Source organism: Heterodontus francisci, chromosome 3 (genome assembly GCF_036365525.1).
Source record: "Heterodontus francisci isolate sHetFra1 chromosome 3, sHetFra1.hap1, whole genome shotgun sequence".
NCBI classification, from domain to species: domain Eukaryota; kingdom Metazoa; phylum Chordata; class Chondrichthyes; order Heterodontiformes; family Heterodontidae; genus Heterodontus; species Heterodontus francisci.
The window spans coordinates 186,249,916-186,269,267 of NC_090373.1; the positions used below are offsets into that span (position 1 = coordinate 186,249,916).

General features: G+C 44.0%; 1 protein-coding gene across 1 annotated transcript in view; it reads left to right on the forward strand.

Moving 5' to 3' along the window:
• The window catches only part of LOC137365059 (EH domain-containing protein 3), a 160,171-nt gene that overhangs the window by 13,447 nt on the left and 127,372 nt on the right, over nt 1-19,352 (forward strand). The window contains exon 2 of the mRNA XM_068027898.1: nt 27-203. Coding sequence (XP_067883999.1) covers nt 27-203 — 177 coding nt within the window. The remainder of the gene's footprint in view (nt 1-26; nt 204-19,352) is intronic.

Below are 19,352 nucleotides of genomic sequence, written 5' to 3' on the forward strand. Positions count from 1 at the left end.
GATTAATTTCTCTGGTTCTAACTAAGGTACCTTCTGGAACAAGATTTTCCAGGAATGAGGATTGGACCTGAGCCGACCACTGACTGCTTCATTGCTGTAATGAATGGGGACGTGGAGGGTGTGATTCCAGGAAATGCTCTGGTGGTGGATCCAAAAAAGCCTTTCCGGAAGCTTAATGCTTTTGGCAATGCATTTTTGAACAGGTTAGTGCATTTCGATCACAAGTTGGCAATATTGGTGTATTTGAGATGTACAGCAAGCAAGATCAGTGATTTCTTGATTTTTAAAAACTAACTACTTTTCTGCAGTTGAGTGCTGGGTTAACCAGAACGGGTGTCAAGAATGTATCGTGTTGACTGCACATTTTGGTGGGTAGAAAGAGGGTACTTGAAGAAAATTCCCCATGAGTATCTAGTGCCGTTCCAAGGTTAAAGGTAAAAATATGAATGTACCCAATGGTAGATTATAATTCCCATATCCAAAATTATTAATTAAAAAAATTAAAGCCACATTGGGCACGGTTATCTCCGACTTCAATAACTACTCTTTTCGTGCACTGTATGTAGACTTGCAAAATGATCCACACAGCATTTGACACCCTAACATTGGCAGTATTGCAGATACAGGATCTCGCTCTAATTACAAGGACACTCATACATTTATTCAATTCTATCCATATTGCTTAAGTGGATTCAGTGCTTTTAGTCCGAGTGTATCAGGCCTGTGTCCTCAGTACCTTGCTCTACGGCAGCGAGGCCTGGACAACGTATGCCATCCAAGAGCGACGTCTCAATTCATTCCATCTTCGCTGCCTTCGGAGAATACTTGGCATCAGGTGGCAGGACTATATCTCCAACACAGAAGTCCTTGAAGCGGCCAACACCCCAAGCTTATACACACTACTGAGTCAGCGGCGCTTGAGATGGCTTGGCCATGTGAGCCGCATGGAAGATGGCAGGATCCCCAAAGACACATTGTACAGCGAGCTCGCCACTGGTATCAGACCCACCGGCCGTCCATGTCTCCGTTATAAAGACGTCTGCAAACGCGACATGAAATCGTGTGACATTGATCACAAGTCGTGGGAGTCAGTTGCCAGCATTCGCCAGAGCTGGCGGGCAGCCATAAAGACAGGGCTAAATTGTGGCGAGTCGAAGAGACTTAGTAGTTGGCAGGAAAAAAGACAGAGGCGCAAGGGGAGAGCCAACTGTGCAACAGCCCCAACAAACAAATTTCTCTGCAGCACCTGTGGAAGAGCCTGTCACTCCAGAATTGGCCTTTATAGCCACTCCAGGCGCTGCTTCACAAACCACTGACCACCTCCAGGCGCGTATCCATTGTCTCTCGAGATAAGGAGGCCCAAAAGAAGTGCTTTTAGAATACTTGATTTTACCATTTTGATTTTTGTTTTCAGGCTTTGGAGTTTAGGTGTTTAATATTTAGTGAATATTTCCAGATTTAACTAAATTATATATTTTTTTTGTTTTAAGATGTTCGTTGTGAGATTTGGGTTTAAGAATTCTGATTTTCTGGACAGATGGGACTTTTTATAAATACAACTGAAAAAATTCCAGAATGCTTCTGCTAAGAGTGTGGAATTAGTTTTCCAATATTTTTGTCCTTGAAATTTTGGGCTGAATTTTATCAGCTCGCTGCCAAACTTGAAGAAAGGTGTGGCGCACACGCTACTTGTGTGCCATTGAGTCACCGTGATATTTCGTGCGGCGGCTCATTAGCATGGAGGGGGTAGATGCTCCATCCCCCAGTAACGGCATCTGGCGCCACCATGCAGTTGCCATTTTTAAAGGGCTTCAAGCCCTGGCAAAAAATCAAAAGTAAAATATAGTCACACTTCCAATCCCCCTCTTTCTCTTTTTTTTTTATCTTCTCCCGACCCCCCATGAATAAAACGTTTATTATTTGGCATATCATCACAAAAGTTTTTTTTTCGCTCATGACCTTTTTCTTCCCTCCCCAAAATTCATTCCCTTTGACCCTAAACCCCTTCCCAGCATCCCCACAACCAATCCCATTTGCTTTTTGCATCTCCCCACTCCCCGCCCTGAAAATTTCACTCCACCCGCCCTCCCACCAGTGTCACGCCTCAGATCTGAAAGCATGGGACTTCCGGTAACCGGCAGAAATATCGGCATGGGACAGCTGTCGCTAAAAGCTATTTTAGTTTGTTTAGATAGTTTAATGACATTAAAATTAAGTCTGTCGCTGTGCGGCAGGGCGGCCACCCCAAGGCCTCGCTGCCGGTAAAATGGGATGGGGCCTTCCCAGCAACGAGGCCTGTGGCAGGCCTCTCCCGGAAGGATTTTCTGGGCCACTTTGCCATGACCCCCCACTGTCAGGGCTGGTAAAATTCTGCCCTTTTTGTCTTTCATCCTGTTTTGATCTTGACCTAAACAACATTAATGTTATAAACTGAGATTTTATTGGTTTAGTCTGAAAATTGGGTATGCTCATAAGCGCATGTGGTTATTGACCCTTACATAGGTTTACCAAGTACAGCAATACAGGTGATGCATTATAGATGGGTCTGGATTGATTGACCTTTTAAATTTTTAATAAATGCATCTGAATAAGAGTAAGGGAATTAAAATAGTGGAAGTTGCAAAGAATAAAGGAATTGAGTTAAGCTAATTTGGTAACTCACTGTACTGGGATGAAGTAACAAGACATTGATTTTGTGCAGCTTAATTAACCAAAGTCATAGATGGCATTCTCTGATTATATTATCCATCCTTGTTATCCTCGCTGTCTCTGTAACCTTTGAAACAGTCAACCTAATCATGCTCTTCAGTGCCTCCCTACATTGTCCAGCTCAGTAACATCTTGTATTTTGGCTATAGTCTTGCCGACCCCACCATGATGAGCAATGCTTAATGTTCCCAGCCCAATGTTGCCTCCAGTCCCCCAAGAATCTAACCCAGTCTCTTCCTCATCTATGATTGTCCTTTGGCAAAATCATCCATGCTGTACAGCTGCTGTCAGATCCTCTTCTGCCTCTGTCAATCTGTGTATGTCTGACATTCAGTCCTGGATGAGTTGGTTTCCAGCAGTAAATCTTGGGTAGCTTCAGGCCATGGTCTTTATCCACAAACTCTACCTTGCTGCCAATTCCTCTCATCCTTCTCCCCAACCATGGTCTCGGGTTGAATCAAATTATCCAGCACATTTCATGCATCCTGTTCAATTCAGATGTGAGCTTCTAATCCAGTAGTCTTTATCTTGGAGAGTGCCTACTGCCATCTCTAATATTACCTGCCTTGGTCTACTTCAGCATATCTGTTCCTCAAATCCTATCCATAAGGGGGAGGTGGTGGCGTAGTGGTAATGCAACTAGACTAGTAACCCAGAGCCCAGGCTAATGCTCTGGGGACATGGGTTTGCATCCCACCATGGCAGATGGTTAAATTTGAATTCAACTAAAATCTGGATTATTAAAAAAAAAAACTCGATTAATGGTGACCATGAAACCATTGTCTATGGTTGTTTAGTGAACCGAATGTTTGTTTTTTTTTAAATGTCCTTTAGGGACATTAGGGCCTTCCTTATGGAGGTAGCGACAGTCAGGAGAGAGTTGCCCATGGCATCACGTCAAACACAGGAAAGGAAACTTACTTAATTAAAACAAGAAATGCTGGAATCACTCAGCAAGTCTGGCAGCATCTGTGGAAAGAGAAGCAGAGTTAACGTTTCGGGTCAGTGACCCTTCATCGGAACTGACAAATATTAGAAAAGTCACAGGTTATAAGCAAGTGAGGTGGGGGTGGGGCAAGAGATAACAAAGGAGAAGGTGCAGATTGGACCAGGCCACATAGCTGACCAAAAGGTCACGGAGCAAAGGCAAACAATATGTTAATGGTGTGTTGAAAGACAAAGCATTAGTACAGACTAGGTGTAAATACACTGAATATTGAACAGCAGCAAGTGCAAACCTGAAAAAAAAGTGCGTAAGCAAACTGAACAAACAAAGATGAAATGAAATAAATGCAAAAAAAAGATTGTAAAAAATGTAAAAAAGAATGTTAAAACGCCTCTTTTTCCACCCCCCCCTCAGGCTGATGAATCAGTGCTTCTCCAGGTTTAACACCAATTGGAAGAAGCACTGAGGGTAGCAAGGGCACAGATGTACTCTGGGTGGGGGGACTTAAGTGTCCATCACCAAGTGCGTCTTGGTAGCACCACTACTGACCAAGCTGGCCAAGTCCTAAAGGACATAGCTGCTAGACTGGGTCTGTGGCAGGTGGTGAGGGAACCAACAAGAGGAAGAAATCTACTTGACCTCGCCCTCACCAATATACCTGTCACAAATGCATCTATCCATGACAGTATTGGTAGGAGTGATCACTGCACATTCTCTGTGGAGACTAAGTCCTATCTTCACATTGAGGATACTGTTATGACCAGGTGCGAAAGGTGTCTAGGGTTCCCTTTCAGCCTTCACCTGGTCTTGCAGTAACAGGGTTTTATTTTTAAACACACTGTTTTTAGCTTCCCCTTGCTGAATCCTTGTTCAGTTTTCAAATTTATAAGGCTAAGGAACCAGCACAAACAGGCTTTCTTGGGTTTAAAGAAGAAAAGTTGAAATTTTTGGAACTTAAACTCTAATTCACTTAACGGATACACGACGCACTCACGCCAGCGTGCTTACGCGATACATACAAGCAGATAAAGACAAAGAAAACAGAAGAAATAAAGTGGAAAAGTTTGATGTAATATCTGAGGAGGTTTTTTGTGTTGCGGTTCTTCGAGCTCACTGTAGTGTCCTTGATTGTAGGTAGTGTTACCACCGACTGCTCCAGTCAAAGCCCCCAATCAAAATATACGATTCTGATTGTGGTGGGAGAAATGCACTGTTAATTCAATCCTGTCCCTCCACAGATGGCCTAACATTCCCGGAAAAAAAAACTGCAGGGTCATAACAGTAGATCTTGCTTTTTGTTGGGGCCCAGTATTCTTCTTAAACCTTGTTTGCTGTAGGAGACTTGTCTCTCTTGGGGTTCATGTGTCTTCAGTGGATTTGGAGTTCTGTGAGGATGAGATGGGAGCAGGCAGACGAGGGGCTGTGGCGAGCCTGCCAGGAGAGATCTTCAGTCTGGGAGCTTTCTGCCCAAACTGTTTGTACAAATTCAAAAAACTCAAGTTGACCAGTAGGCTAGTCATGTGACTAGCTGGTTTGACCATGTCCGTTTGTGTATTTGGCCATTTTAGCAGTCAACATGGAATGTGAGCTCCCCCACCTTCAATGTCTGGATCAAAAGTCCATTGTGGGTTTAATGTCAGGGGATGGTCCTTTGTCCTTTCCAAGCACTGTTTGTTGATATACAAAGTTTTTCCAGCCAAGGGTCCATTATGGGTTGAATTTGTCAGGGAATGGCTCTTTTGTCCTTCCAAATACTCTGTTAACATGCAAATGTCTCGGAGCAGCACCTGATCCTACGGTTAGGCATTCAACAACCTTGTCGACTGAACATTGAGTTCAATAACTTCAGAACATGACTCGCCTTTTTAAAATTTATTTTGTAACCGTGTGCCTGCTTTTCATGTAGTCAGAGCTGCTCATTAACCCAGAGACAGTTTCTTTTGGGCCTCCTTATCTCGAGAGACAATGGATACGCGCCTGGAGGTGGTCAGTGGTTTGTGAAGCAGCGCCTGGAGTGGCTATAAAGGCCAATTCTGGAGTGACAGGCTCTTCCACAGGTGCTGCAGAGAAATTTGTTTGTTGGGGCTGTTGCACAGTTGGCTCTCCCCTTGCGCCTCTGTCTTTATTCCTGCCAACTACTAAGTCTCTTCGACTCGCCACAATTTAGCCCTGTCTTTATGGCTGCCCGCCAGCTCTGGCGAATGCTGGCAACTGACTCCCACGACTTGTGATCAATGTCACACGATTTCATGTCGCGTTTGCAGACGTCTTTATAACGGAGACATGGACGGCCGGTGGGTCTGATACCAGTGGCGAGCTCGCTGTACAATGTGTCTTTGGGGATCCTGCCATCTTCCATGCGGCTCACATGGCCAAGCCATCTCAAGCGCCGCTGACTCAGTAGTGTGTATAAGCTGGGGGTGTTGGCCGCTTCAAGGACTTCTGTGTTGGAGATATAGTCCTGCCACCTGATGCCAAGTATTCTCCGAAGGCAGCGAAGATGGAATGAATTGAGACGTCGCTCTTGGCTGGCATACGTTGTCCAGGCCTCGCTGCCGTAGAGCAAGGTACTGAGGACACAGGCCTGATACACTCGGACTTTTGTGTTCCGTGTCAGTGCGCCATTTTCCCACACTCTCTTGGCCAGTCTGAACATAGCAGTGGAAGCCTTACCCATGCGCTTGTTGATTTCTGCATCTAGAGACAGGTTACTGGTGATAGTTGAGCCTATGTAGGTGAACTCTTGAACCACTTCCAGAGCGTGGTCGCCAATATTGATGGATGGAGCATTTCTGACATCCTGCCCCATGATGTTCGTTTTCTTGAGGCTGATGGTTAGGCCAAATTCATTGCAGGCAGACGCAAACCTGTCGATGAGACTCTGCAGGCATTCTTCAGTGTGAGATGTTAAAGCAGCATCGTCAGCAAAGAGGAGTTCTCTGATGAGGACTTTCCGTACTTTGGACTTCGCTCTTAGACGGGCAAGGTTGAACAACCTGCCCCCTGATCTTGTGTGGAGGAAAATTCCTTCTTCAGAGGATTTGAACGCATGTGAAAGCAGCAGGGAGAAGAAAATCCCAAAAAGTGTGGGTGCGAGAACACAGCCCTGTTTCACACCACTCAGGATAGGAAAGGGCTCTGATGAGGAGCCACCATGTTGAATTGTGCCTTTCATATTGTCATGGAATGAGGTGATGATACTTAGTAGCTTTGGTGGACATCCGATCTTTTCTAGTAGTCTGAAGAGACCACGTCTGCTGACGAGGTCAAAGGCTTTGGTGAGATCAATGAAAGCAATGTAGAGGGGCATCTGTTGTTCACGGCATTTCTCCTGTATCTGACGAAGGGAGAACAGCATGTCAATAGTCGATCTCTCTGCACGAAAGCCACACTGTGCCTCAGGGTAGACGCGCTCGGCCAGCTTCTGGAGCCTGTTCAGAGCGACTCGAACAAAGACTTTCCCCACTATGCTGAGCAGGGAGATTCCACGGTACTTGTTGCAGTCACCGCGGTCACCTTTGTTTTTATAGAGGGTGATGATGTTGGCATCGCGCATGTCCTGGGGTACTGCTCCCTCGTCCCAGCACAGGCATAGCAGTTCATGTAGTGCTGAGAGTATAGCAGGCTTGGCACTCTTGATTATTTCAGGGGTAATGCTGTCCTTTCGAGGGGCTTTTCCGCTGGCTAGGGAATCAATGGCATCACTGAGTTCCGATTTGGTTGGCTGTATGTCCAGCTCATCCATGACTGGTAGAGGCTGGGCTGCATTGAGGGCAGTCTCAGTGACAGCATTCTCCCTGGAGTACAGTTCTAGGTAGTGCTCAACCCAGCGGTCCATCTGAGACAGTTAATAGTGGAATAATGCTCTGTCTTTCAGCACAAGCATTAATGCATGCTTTGCCTTTGTCCCAGGACAGCTTTTGTTATTTAATCTCCTGCCCTATCAAACATCTTTCCCTTTGTTCTCCCTCTCCCCTTCACTTGCTTAAAACCTAATTCTTTTCTAACCTTGGTTAATGGGAATCAGGGGGAAAGCTCTCTGGTTAGTCATACCTAGCACAAAGGAAGACGGCTGTGGTTGTTGGAGGTCAATCATCTGATCTCCGGGACATCACTGCAGGAATTCCTCAGGGTAGTGTCCTAGGCCCAACCATCTTCAGCTGCTTCAGATCACACTGTGTAAAACATTTTTTGCTCGTGTTGCCTCTGCTTTTGCCCGTTATGATAAGTCTACCTCTTCTGATTACCAAACCTTTTCTCTGTATTCACTATTAAAACCCTTTGTGATTTTGAACACTTCTGCTGAATCTCTCCTTAACCTTATCTACCATAAGGAAACCAATTGCAGCTTCTCTAGTCAAGTGCATTTTGCTAATGTGCTTGAAATTTAGATTATTTTTCAATTTGCATTTCCTTTTTGCTGAACTCTGGTTGCTAATTGAGCACATTTCAACAATTAGTCCTTTTACTCATTTTACTGCAGAAAGTCTCTGCAATGTGGTACTGTTTACAGCAGGGCTTCCTCTGCCACCATTGCTTTCCAACCCTTCAGTACAAGTAAACACACTCAAGCCAGTCAATCGGTTTGAAGAATAACTTGACTCATTTTGTTTTAGGGACTGTGCTGACAAACTTGGCATAAATGTTGCTTGAAAATGAGGCACAACAAAAATTAAAATATTCAAGTCTCATGAAGATATTACAGAAGCACTGAATTATGTTATAATTATAGGGTAGAATGTTTCATTAGGAAATAATAAGAGGTATTGAGGAATATTCCTTTGGCTTTGAAGGATTCCCATGTTTTTGTAGTGCTAGTCACAGAATTGTTACAGCACAGAAGGAGGCCATTCAGCCCAGCATGTCTGCTCCAGCTCTCCGAATGAGATATTCATCTAATGCCATTCCCCCATCTTCTCCCCGAAGCCCTGCACATTGTTCCTTTTCAGAGCACTATCAAAGTCCTTTTTGAATGCCTTGATTGAACCTGCCTCCAGCACACAAACGGGCAGTGCTATCCAGTCCTTAAGCACTTGCTGCTTGCAAAAGTTTTTCCTCATGTCGCGTTTGCTTCTTTTGCCAATTACTTTGAATCTGTTCCCTCTCATTCTTGATCCTTTCAGTGGGAACAGTTTCTCTTTATCTACTCTAGACCCTTCATGATTTTTGAATACCTCAATCAAGTCACTGCTCGGCCTTCTCTTTAAGGAAAACAGTTCCAACTTCTGCAGTCTGTCTACATAACTGAAGTTCCTCATCCCTGGAACCATTCTTGTGAATCTTTTCTGCAGACTCGCCAATGCTTTTACATCTTTCCTGATGTGTGGTGCTCAGAATGGGATACAGTACCCCCCCAAATGAGGCCGAACTATTGTCTTGTATATGTTCAACATAACCACCTTGCTCTTGTGCTCTCTGCCTCTATTAATAAAGCCTAGGATACTATATGCTTTATTAACTGCGCACTCCACCTATCCTGCCACCTTCAATGACTTATGCACATATCCACCCAGTTCCCTCTGCTCCTGCACCCCCTTTGATTATGTTGCTTCTCGATGTTCTTCCTACCAAAATGAATCACTTCACATTTCTCATTGAACTTCATCTGCCACTTGTCCACCCATTCCATCAACTTGCCTATGTCCTTTTGAGGTTCTATACTACCTGCCTTATAGTTCACAATGCTTCCAAATTCAACAGCAATAAAATTCATGTGTCTGTCTGGCAGAGGATCTATTTATATTTGACAAGTGTTTGGAATGTCTCGTCAAAGGATTACATTTGTCGAAGGGTTGTTCTAATTTTGTTTGTGATTAGTCTGAAGCAGACAGCCAGTTTGATCGTTTGTTGCATGTCCCAGCTCTGGATGCTTTTGTCTCATTTTTCATAGATTAGTGTTTTAAAGCTGAGACTGTATTGACATGCATCTATTTTTTTTTTTCGCATGGATGTTTAAAATTGAATTACACCAAGAATTTTTCATTTCAATTCTGTGGTAGTGCTTTGAACCTTAAGTAAACAGCTTGGAAAAAGCTATTTTTCTCTAACTTAACAAAAGTGTTTGTATGCTAGGAACAAAATTGTAAGATAGCTGAGGAAGATCGTTTAACCCATCTTAATTCATCTAACCAAAGCGATTCAAAGGCCCATTAACTGTGGAACAAATCCACAGTTGTAGGCTCCACTTCTCTTCCGGGAAGTCTATTCCAGGCATTAATCACTTTGTGGGAAGAATTTCCTGACATTGAGCTGGAGTCTAGTTTTTATAAGCTTGAATCTGTGCCTTGTCCTCCCCTCAATTTGATTTCAGTGAGGCTCTGCATTTCCCCTTCCATTTTTTTTCCCCCCCAAAAATCTTAACTCTAAGATCAATTCTCAGACATCACACCCTTCCAGGCTGAAATTCCAAGTCTTTTCAGTTTATTTTCCTGCCTCGGTGGTTCTTGCATTATTGGTCAAACGTGTAGGTCTCTGCATTGCTTCTACAGCTGAATGCCACATGCATCTCAGCCACCAGAAATGATTGCATCACCAAAAGTGTAGTCTAATCAAAATCTATAGTTTTGTCACTACCTCCTCCTGACTTGGGTTCTGTTCTACTGTCATTGGACATTCTTGGCTTTCTTAATTTTGCTTTTGTGCATTGATTGAACTTGCTCAATATAGTCTACTGATACTCTAGGGTCTCTTTTGGTTTTGACTTGCAATTTCAGCTTCATTCATGGGATCACGTGTCACTTATTCGGCTGGTTTTTATGCTGTTACCTCATGGCAAGTTTGGAGGCGGGGAGGACATTTAATTGGCCGCGATGGTGGGAACCCTGTCACCACCTTGCCTCTACCCTGAATAAGTCTGTGGTTGGAAGGCCCGTGGATGGCCTTCACGCCACACCACCGATTGAGGCCCGTAAGGGGCCATTAATGCCCAATTAAGGACTTCCACTGTTGGGTAAATACCAGCGGCGGTGGGGTGGGCCTGTTTCCACACTGGGAGCACGACATGCAAACCAGTGCAGATTGCTTGCCAGCTCCTTGTCAAAGTCCTCCTCACTAACCTCTGGGGACTTGTTCCAAAATTTAGAGCGTCGTCTCACAACAGCCTGATATAGGCTCATAGGAACAGGAGTAGGCCATGGAGCCTGCCTTCATATTCAATATGATCATGGCTGATCTTCCACTTCAATGCCTTTCTCCCCACGCTACCCTCATATCTGTCATTTGTATTTAGAAATATGTCGATCTCTGATTTTAAACATACTCAAATGACTAAGCTTCCACAACCCTCTGAGGTAGAGACTTCCAAAAATTCATATCCCTCTGAGTAAATAAATTTCTCCATCTCTGTCCTAAGTGGCTTCCCCCTTATTTTGAAATAGTGTACCCTGGTTCTAGACTCTCCAACCAGGGGGGAACATCTTACCTGCATCTGCCCTGTCAGTCCCTTTTTGAGTATTTTGTTGATACAATTCTGAGAGTATGACTGTTAGCAAACATCTCTGGGTATGTCTTGTCCTAGAGATGGTGGCACAGTGGTAGTGTCTGGAGGAAGTGGCCGTGAGTCCTCAGCAGTGACTGTGGACCCCAGGAGGTCAGGAGGCATCAGGATAAACATGGGCAAAAAAGGCTCCTGCTGATTACCACCTACTGTCCTTCCTCGGCTGATGAATCAGTACTCCTCCATGTTGCACACCACTTGCAAGAAGTACTGAGGGTAGCAAGGACACGAAATATACTCTGGGTGGGGGACTTCAATGTCCATCACAGATAGTGGTTCGGTAGCACCACTACAGACTAAACTGGACAAAGCCTCCAGGCTGGTTTTGCAGCAGGTAGTGAGGGCACCAGTATTTGGGGGTGGGGAATAACTACTTGACCTTGTCCTCACCAATCTATTTGGTGTAGATATATCTGTCCATGACCATATTGGCAAAAGTGACCACTGCCTGGTGCAGATGAAGTCTCTCCTTCATGCTGAGGAGGACATCTTCACCCCCCCCCCCCCCTCCCCCACCCCCCATTATATGGTGTGGCACTACCACTCTGCTAAAAAGGATAGATTCAAAACCAGTCAAGCTGCTCAAAACTGGGCATCCATGAGGTGTTATGGGCCACCAGCAGCAGCAGAATTACAATCTGTAACCTCATGACTCTGCATATCCCTCAATCCATCGCTACCATTATACCAATTGTGGTTCAATGACAAGTGCAGAAGAGCATGCCGGGGGCTGTAACAACTGTACTTAAAATTGAGGTGCCAGCCTACTAAAGCTACAACGCATGACTGCTTCTGCTGTGTAGCATGCATGCAGCATGCTATATACAGAGCTAAGTGATTGCACAACCATTGGATCCGATCAAAGTTCTATAATCCTGCCACTTCCATGAATGGTGGTGGGCAATTAAACAATGAATGAAAGGAGGAAACTCCATGAACATCCCCACCCTCAATGGTGGTAGAAGCAAGCACATGAGTGCAAAAGATGAGCTGAAGTGTACACAACCATCTTCAACCAGAAGTACCAAATGAATGATCCACCTCCACTTCTGAAGTCCCGACTGTCTTAGGTGCCAATCTTCAGCCAATTTGATTCACTCCATGTGCTATCAAGAAATTGTTGAAGGCACTGAATGCAGCAAATGCTGTGGGCTCCAACAACATCCCAACTGAAGTCTTGTTCTCCAGAACTCGCTGCACCTCTGGCCAAACTATTCCAGTACTGTTACAATACTGACATCTACCAGGCAAAGTGAAGATTGCCCATTTTTTCCTGGCCTGGGGTATCTGCCTACTCCCAACTATCAGGAAAGTGATGGAAGAGTAATTGATTGTGCCTCTGAATAGCACTTACTCACCACCAACCTGCTCATCAATGCTCAGTTTGTTTTGCCAGGATCACTTAGCTCATTGCAGTGTTGGTTCAAACTTGGATACGAGCTTTAGGGCGGCGCAGTGGTTAGCACTGCAGCCTCACAGCTCCAGTGCCCCGTGTTCGGTTCCGGGTACTGCCTGTGCGGAGTTTGCAAGTTCTCCCTGTGACCGTGTGGGTCTCTGCCCGGTGCTCCGGTTTCCTCCCACAGCATGACTTGCAGGTTGATGGGTAAATTGGCCATTGTAAATTGCTCCTAGTGTAGGTAGGTGGTAAGAGAATGGTGGGGATGTGGTAGGGAATATGGGATTAATGTAGGATTAGTATAAATGGGTGGTTGTTGGTCGGCAGACTCAGTGGGCCAAAGGGCCTGTTTCAGTGCTGTATCTGACTTTTTTTTAAAAATTCATTCATGGGATGTGGACGTCGCTGGCTAGGCCAGCATTTATTGCCCATCCCTAATTGCCCTTGAGAAGGTGGTGGTGAGCTGCCTTCTTGAACCGCTGCAGTCCATTTGGGGTAGGTATACCCACAGTGCTGTTAGGAAGGGAGTTCCAAGATTTTGACCCAGCGACAGTGAAGGAGCAGCAATATAGTTCCAAGTCAGGATGGTGTGTGACTTGGAGGGGAACTTGCAGGTGGTGGTGTTCCCATGCATTTGCTACCCTTGTACTTCGAGTTGGTAGAGGTCGCGGGTTTGGAAGGTGCTGTCTAAGGAGCCTTGGTGCATTGCTGCAGTGCATCTTGTAGATGGTACACACTGCTGCCACTATGCGTCAGTGGTGGAGGGAGTGAATGATGTCGAGCTTAGAGTGTTGTTGGAACTGCACCCATGCAGGCAAGTGGAGAGTATTCCATCCCACTCCTGACTTGTGCCTTGTAGATGGTGGACAGGCTTTGGGGAGTCAGGAGGTGAGTTACTTGCCTCAGGATTCCTAGCCTCTGACCTGCTCTTGTAACCACGGTATTTATAAGGCTACTCCAGTTCAGGTTGTGGTCAATGGTAGCCCTTAGGATGTTGATGGTGGGGGATTCAGCGATGGTAATGCCATTGAATGTCAAGGGGACATGGTTAGATTCTCTCTTGTTGGAGATGGTCATTGCCTGGCACTTGTGTGGCACGAATGTTACTTGCCACTTATCAGCCCAAGCCTGGATATTGTCCAGGTCTTGCTGCATTTCTACACAGACTGCTTCAGTATCTGAGGAGTCCCGAATGGTGCTGAACATTGCACAATCATCAGTGAACATCCCCACTTCCTACCTTATGATTGAAGGTAGGTCATTGATGAAGCAGCTGAAGATGCTTGGACCTAGGACACTGAGGAACTCCTGCATTGATGTCCTGGAGCTCAGATGATTGACCTCCAACAACCACAACCATCTTCCTTTGCACTAGACTCTGACTCTAAATTCCAAAAGTGAAGTGAGACTGACTGCCTTTGACATCAAGTCAGCATTTGACCATGTGTGGCATGAAAGGGTCCTTGTAAAATTGAAGTCGATGGGAATTAGGGAGAAATCTCTCCCCTGGCTGGAGTCATACCTAGCACAAAGGAAAATGGTTATGGTTGTTGGAGGCTAATCTTTGCAACCCAAACACATTGCTGCATGGGGTACTAAGCAAGCAGCTGCTTCATCAATGATCATCTGAAGGTCACAAGTGGGGATGTTCCCTGCACAAATTCAGTTCCATTCACAACTCTTCAGGAAGCAATCTGTGCTCACATGCTGCAAGACCTGGACAATGTTCCGACTTGGTCTGATAAGTGGCAAAACATTTGGTTAGAAGGGGAAAGAGCACTTGCATTTATATTGCACCTTTAATATCAAAACATTCCTTTTGGTATTTCAGAGGCATGAGGAGAAATTAGGCATGCCTGGGTCTGTTCAGGAGAAGTGAAGATGTAGAAGTGATTAGTGAAAGCATTCCAAATAGGCAGCTGAAGGCATTGCTGTTAGCAGTGGGATAGCGGGGGTGGGGGCACAAAGATTGGCTTGCATATGACTCCTTTCAAGACCTCTATTACTGTAGGCCCTCCAGAAAGGACATCCTAAAATGTTTTACAACTTTATGAAGTGTAACCACTGTTGTAATGTAGAAAACATAGCCAATGTGTTCACTGCAAGCTCCCACAAACAGAAATCTGATAAGTGATCAGATCAGTTTTAGATACTGATTGAGGGATAAATATTGACCAGAACACAGGGATAACTCCCCTGCTCTTGAACATAATGGCACATGATCTTTTTTTGTCAACTTGAGAGCTGATGGAGCCATACATACATACAAATTAGGAACAGGAGTAGGCCACCTGGCCCCACGAGCCTGCTGTGCCATTCACCAAGTTCATGGCTGATCTGATTGTGACCTTGACTCCACATTCCAGCCTACCCAATAACCTTTCACCCCCTTGCTTATCAAGAATCTATCTACCTCTGCCTTAAAAATATTCAGACTCTTCTTCCACCACCTTTTGAGGAAGAGTTCCAAAGACTCATGACCATCAATGATTTCTCCTTAAATGGGCGACCTCTTATTTTTAAACAGTGACCCCTAGTTTCTCCTACATTCTCCCACAAGAGGAAACCTCTTTTCCACATTCACCCTGTCAAGACCCCTCCGAATCTGTTTCAATCAAGTTGCCTCTTTCTCGTAATTCCAGAGGATACAAGCCTAGCCTGTCCAACCTTTCCTCATAAGACAAACTGCCCATTCCAGGTATTAGTCTAGTAAACCTTCTCTGAACTGCTTCCAACGCATTTACATCCTTTCTTAAAGAAAGAGACCAATACTGCACACAGTATTACAGATGGTTTAACATCCTATCTGAAAGACGGTACTTTTGACAGTGCAGCACTCATCAGTAATGCAATGGAGTGTCAGCCTAGATTTTTTTTTTTTTTTTTTGTGCTCAAGTCTCTGGAGTGCGACTTGCCTGTTCAACTTCAGAAGGTTGTGAGCTCTAGAGTCTGAGGTAAGAATGAAAGTTTTGTCAGGATGGTTGTATGGCTGATCCAATAATAAAATTGGTCTGCCTTAATACCAACCTTAGCCTTCATTGTTTTGGTACTTCACTGTTCTGTTTCCCAGCAAATGTTTTGTCTTCTCTGTAGATTTGACAAGATGGCACAACATCTCTCCTCTCTGGGAATGAGGGAATGATTAGATCATTTATTTGCCAACCAGAGATCAGGGCAGGTTATTGGTTGAGGTTGAGCCACAAGTCTGGCTTTTCCTTCTGGGGCGAGAAAGGAAAACTATAGGTAGAGAAACTATGTAGGCATATATTGGGTGGAAGAAATGCAGCCCAATTGCCCAATGCAGCCAATTTGTCCTCTACGGAAGACAGACTGAGGACTTATAGAAAGGAGAGTGGAAGTATAAGCCAGACAAATCAAAAGGCAACAATGAGGACGTGAGAACAACAGACATGGAAGACCACAAGCAGCAAATAAATAAATGGTCAGACAATTTGTTAGGTGCTGGTTGATAAATGTTGGCCAGGAGAAATCCCCTGCTCTTCGAATAGTTCCATGAAATCTTTTGTGCATGGGAACACCACCACCTGCAAGTTCCCCTCCAAGCCACATCCCATCCTGACTTGGAACTATATTGCTGTTCCTTCACTGTCACGGGGTCAAAATCCTGGAACTCCCTTCCTGACAGCACTGTGGGTGTACTTACCCCACATGGACTGCAGTGGTTCAAGAAGGCAGCTCACCACCACCTTCTCGTGGGCAATTTGGGATGGGTAATAAATGCTGGCCTGGCCAGCAATGCCCACATCCCATGAACAAATTTGAAAAGCAGAACCAATCCAGTGAACCTTTTGTACCATTTCCAGTGTGTATACATTCTTCCAAAATGGTGTGGTCTCACCAAAGCCCTACACCATTATATCGAGACTTCCTTATTCTTGTACCCCAATCCCCTTACAATAAAGTCCAATATGTCATTTGCCTTTCTGATTGCTTGCTGTACCTATGAGTACACCCAAGTCTCTGCAGATCAACTTTTAGAAGTTCCACACTTTTTAAAAATTATTCTGCTATTCTATTAATTGAATAACTCTCACGTCCTCACATTATACTCCATCTGCCACCTTGTTGCCCACTCCGTTAATCTGTCTTTGTATCCTCCTCACGGCTTACAATCCCACCTAACATTGTATTGTTAGTAAACTTGGATACATTGCTTGGTCTCTTCATCTATGTCATCAATATAGATTATAAAAAGCTGAGACCCAGCACTGATCCTTGCAGCACTCCAGTAGTTACAACCTCCCAACTTGAAAGTACCCTGTTTATCCCTACTCTGTTAACCAGTCCTCAATCGATGCTAATATATTACCCTTTGAGCCCTTATCTTGCATATTAACCTTTTTTGTATGGCACCTTTATCGAATACCTTTTGAAAATTGAAGTATATTACATCTATTGGTTCTACTTTATTTACCGTACTAGTTACATCCTCAAATAAACTAGCAAATTTGTCAAACACTTTTCCTTTTGTAAAATCCTGTTTACTCTGTCTATCATACTATCATTTTCTAAGTCCATTAAGACTTCCTTAATAGATACCAGCACTTTTCCAATGACTGTCAGGCTAACTGACCTGTTCCCTGTGTGTTCTCTCCATCCTTTCTTGAATAGTGGTGTTACATTTGCTAACTTCCAATCTGCTGGGACCGTTCCAGAATCTACTACCCTTTCAGGCAATGCATTCCAGATTATTATATTTGCTGCTTAATTTTTTTTACTTCTGTGTCTCTGGTTCTTTTGTCAATTACCTCTTTAAATCTGTATCCTCTGGTTACTACACGTTATGCCACTGGAACTGCTTTTTCCTTATTTATTCTATCAAATCTCCATGACTTTGAACACTTCCATCAAATCTTCCCTGAGCCTTCTCTGCTTTTTAACAACAAATCCAGTTTCTCTAGTCTCCACTTAACTGGAGTCTTTCTTCCCTGATACCATTCTAGTGAATCTCCTCTGCATCCTTTTCAAAGGCCTTGCCATGCTTTTAAAAGTGTGGTGGCTACAGTACTCCAGCTAGCGCCTAAGCAGTGTTCTTTAAAGGTTCAGCATAATTTCTTGATCTTAACAATCTCTGCCTCAATTTATCAAGATAAGTATGCCATAAATGTTTTTAATAGCCTTCTCTGCTTGTCCTGGAACCTTCAAAGACTTGTGTATGTACACCCACAGGTGTTCCTACAGTTCTGAAGGGAGTGCATCATTTGAGTTTCTATTGCCTCCTTATTTCTTACTAAAATGAATCACTTCAACATTTTCTGTACTGAATTTCATCACTTATGTTTCTGCCCATTTCACCAGTTAGTGTATGCTCTGGAAGTCTACTACAATCTTTCTCAATACAGATAAATTCCCACAAAGAAGAAAGGTGGGACTCCAAATCCTAAATCCCCTCAGAGCATACAGGATAGGTAAAGCACATAAAGAAGCTTGTCAGAAACTGCAAGTTTCAAGGAGTATAGAAAATCCAGAGGTGAAATTAAAAAGAAAATTGGGAAAACAGCATGGAAAAATATTGGCAAGTAAAATAAAGGAAAACCCGAAGATGTTTTATAATAGGCAAGCAGATAACTAAGGAAAGTGTAGGGTCTATTGGAGACCAGAAAAGTTAACCTGCATGTGAAAGTGGAAAGCATGGGCATGGTTCTTAATGAATACTTTGCTTGAAGAAAGGGACAGTACAGACATTGTAATAAGATCATAAATAGGAGCAAGAGTAGGCTATTTGGCCCCTTGAGCCTGCTCTGCCACTATAAGATCATGGCTGATCTGATTGTGGCCTTGACTCCACTTTCCTGCCTGCCCTTCATAACCCTTGACTCCCTTGTAGTTCAAAAATCTGTCCAATTCAGCCTGGAATGTATTCAATGAACCAGCCTCTGTTGCTCTCTGGGGAAGAGAATTCCAAAGATTTGCAACCCTCAGAGGAAATTCCTTCTCCCCTCCATCTTAAAAGGAAAACCTCTTATTTTGAAACTGTGCCCTCTAGTTCTAGATTCTCCCAAGAGGGGAAACATCCTCTCAGCATCTACCCTATCAAGCCCCCTCAGAATCTTGTTTCAATAAATTCACTTCATCTTCTAAACTCCAGCTAGTATAGGCCTCTACCTTTCCTCATAAGACAACCCCTTCGTCCCTGGAATCGGCCCAGTTGACCTTCTGTGAACTGCTTCAAATGCAAGTATATTCCTCCTTAACTATTGAGACCAAAAGTAAACGCAGTGCTCTAGAAGCAGTCTTCTCAATGCCCTGTGCAACTGTAGAAAGATTTCCCTACTTTTACTCTCTATTTTCCCCCATACAATAAATGTTAACATTCCATTTGCCTTCCTAATTACTTGCATGCTAATTTTTTGTGATTTCATGTATAAGGGCATCCAGATCCCTCTATTGCAGTATTCTGCACAGTCTCCTTGTAAATATTCATTTTTTTTTATTCTTCCTGCTAAAGTGGGCAATGTTACATTTTTCCACATTATACTCTGCCAATTTTTTTGCCCACTCACTTATCTCTATCCATTTGGAGACACTGTCCTCTTCACAACTTGCTTTCCTACCTATTTTTGTGTTGTCTGCAGATTTAGCTGCAATACACTGTTCCTTCATCCAAGTCATTAATATAGATTGTAAATAATTGAGGACCCAACACTGGTCCCTGTGGCACTACACTAGATACAGCTTGCCATCCTGAAAATGCCGCATTTATCCCGACTGTTTAAATAAGTTAGTCAAAACGCTCTCCATGCTAATATATTGCCCCCAGCACCATGAGCCCTTGTCTTCAGTAG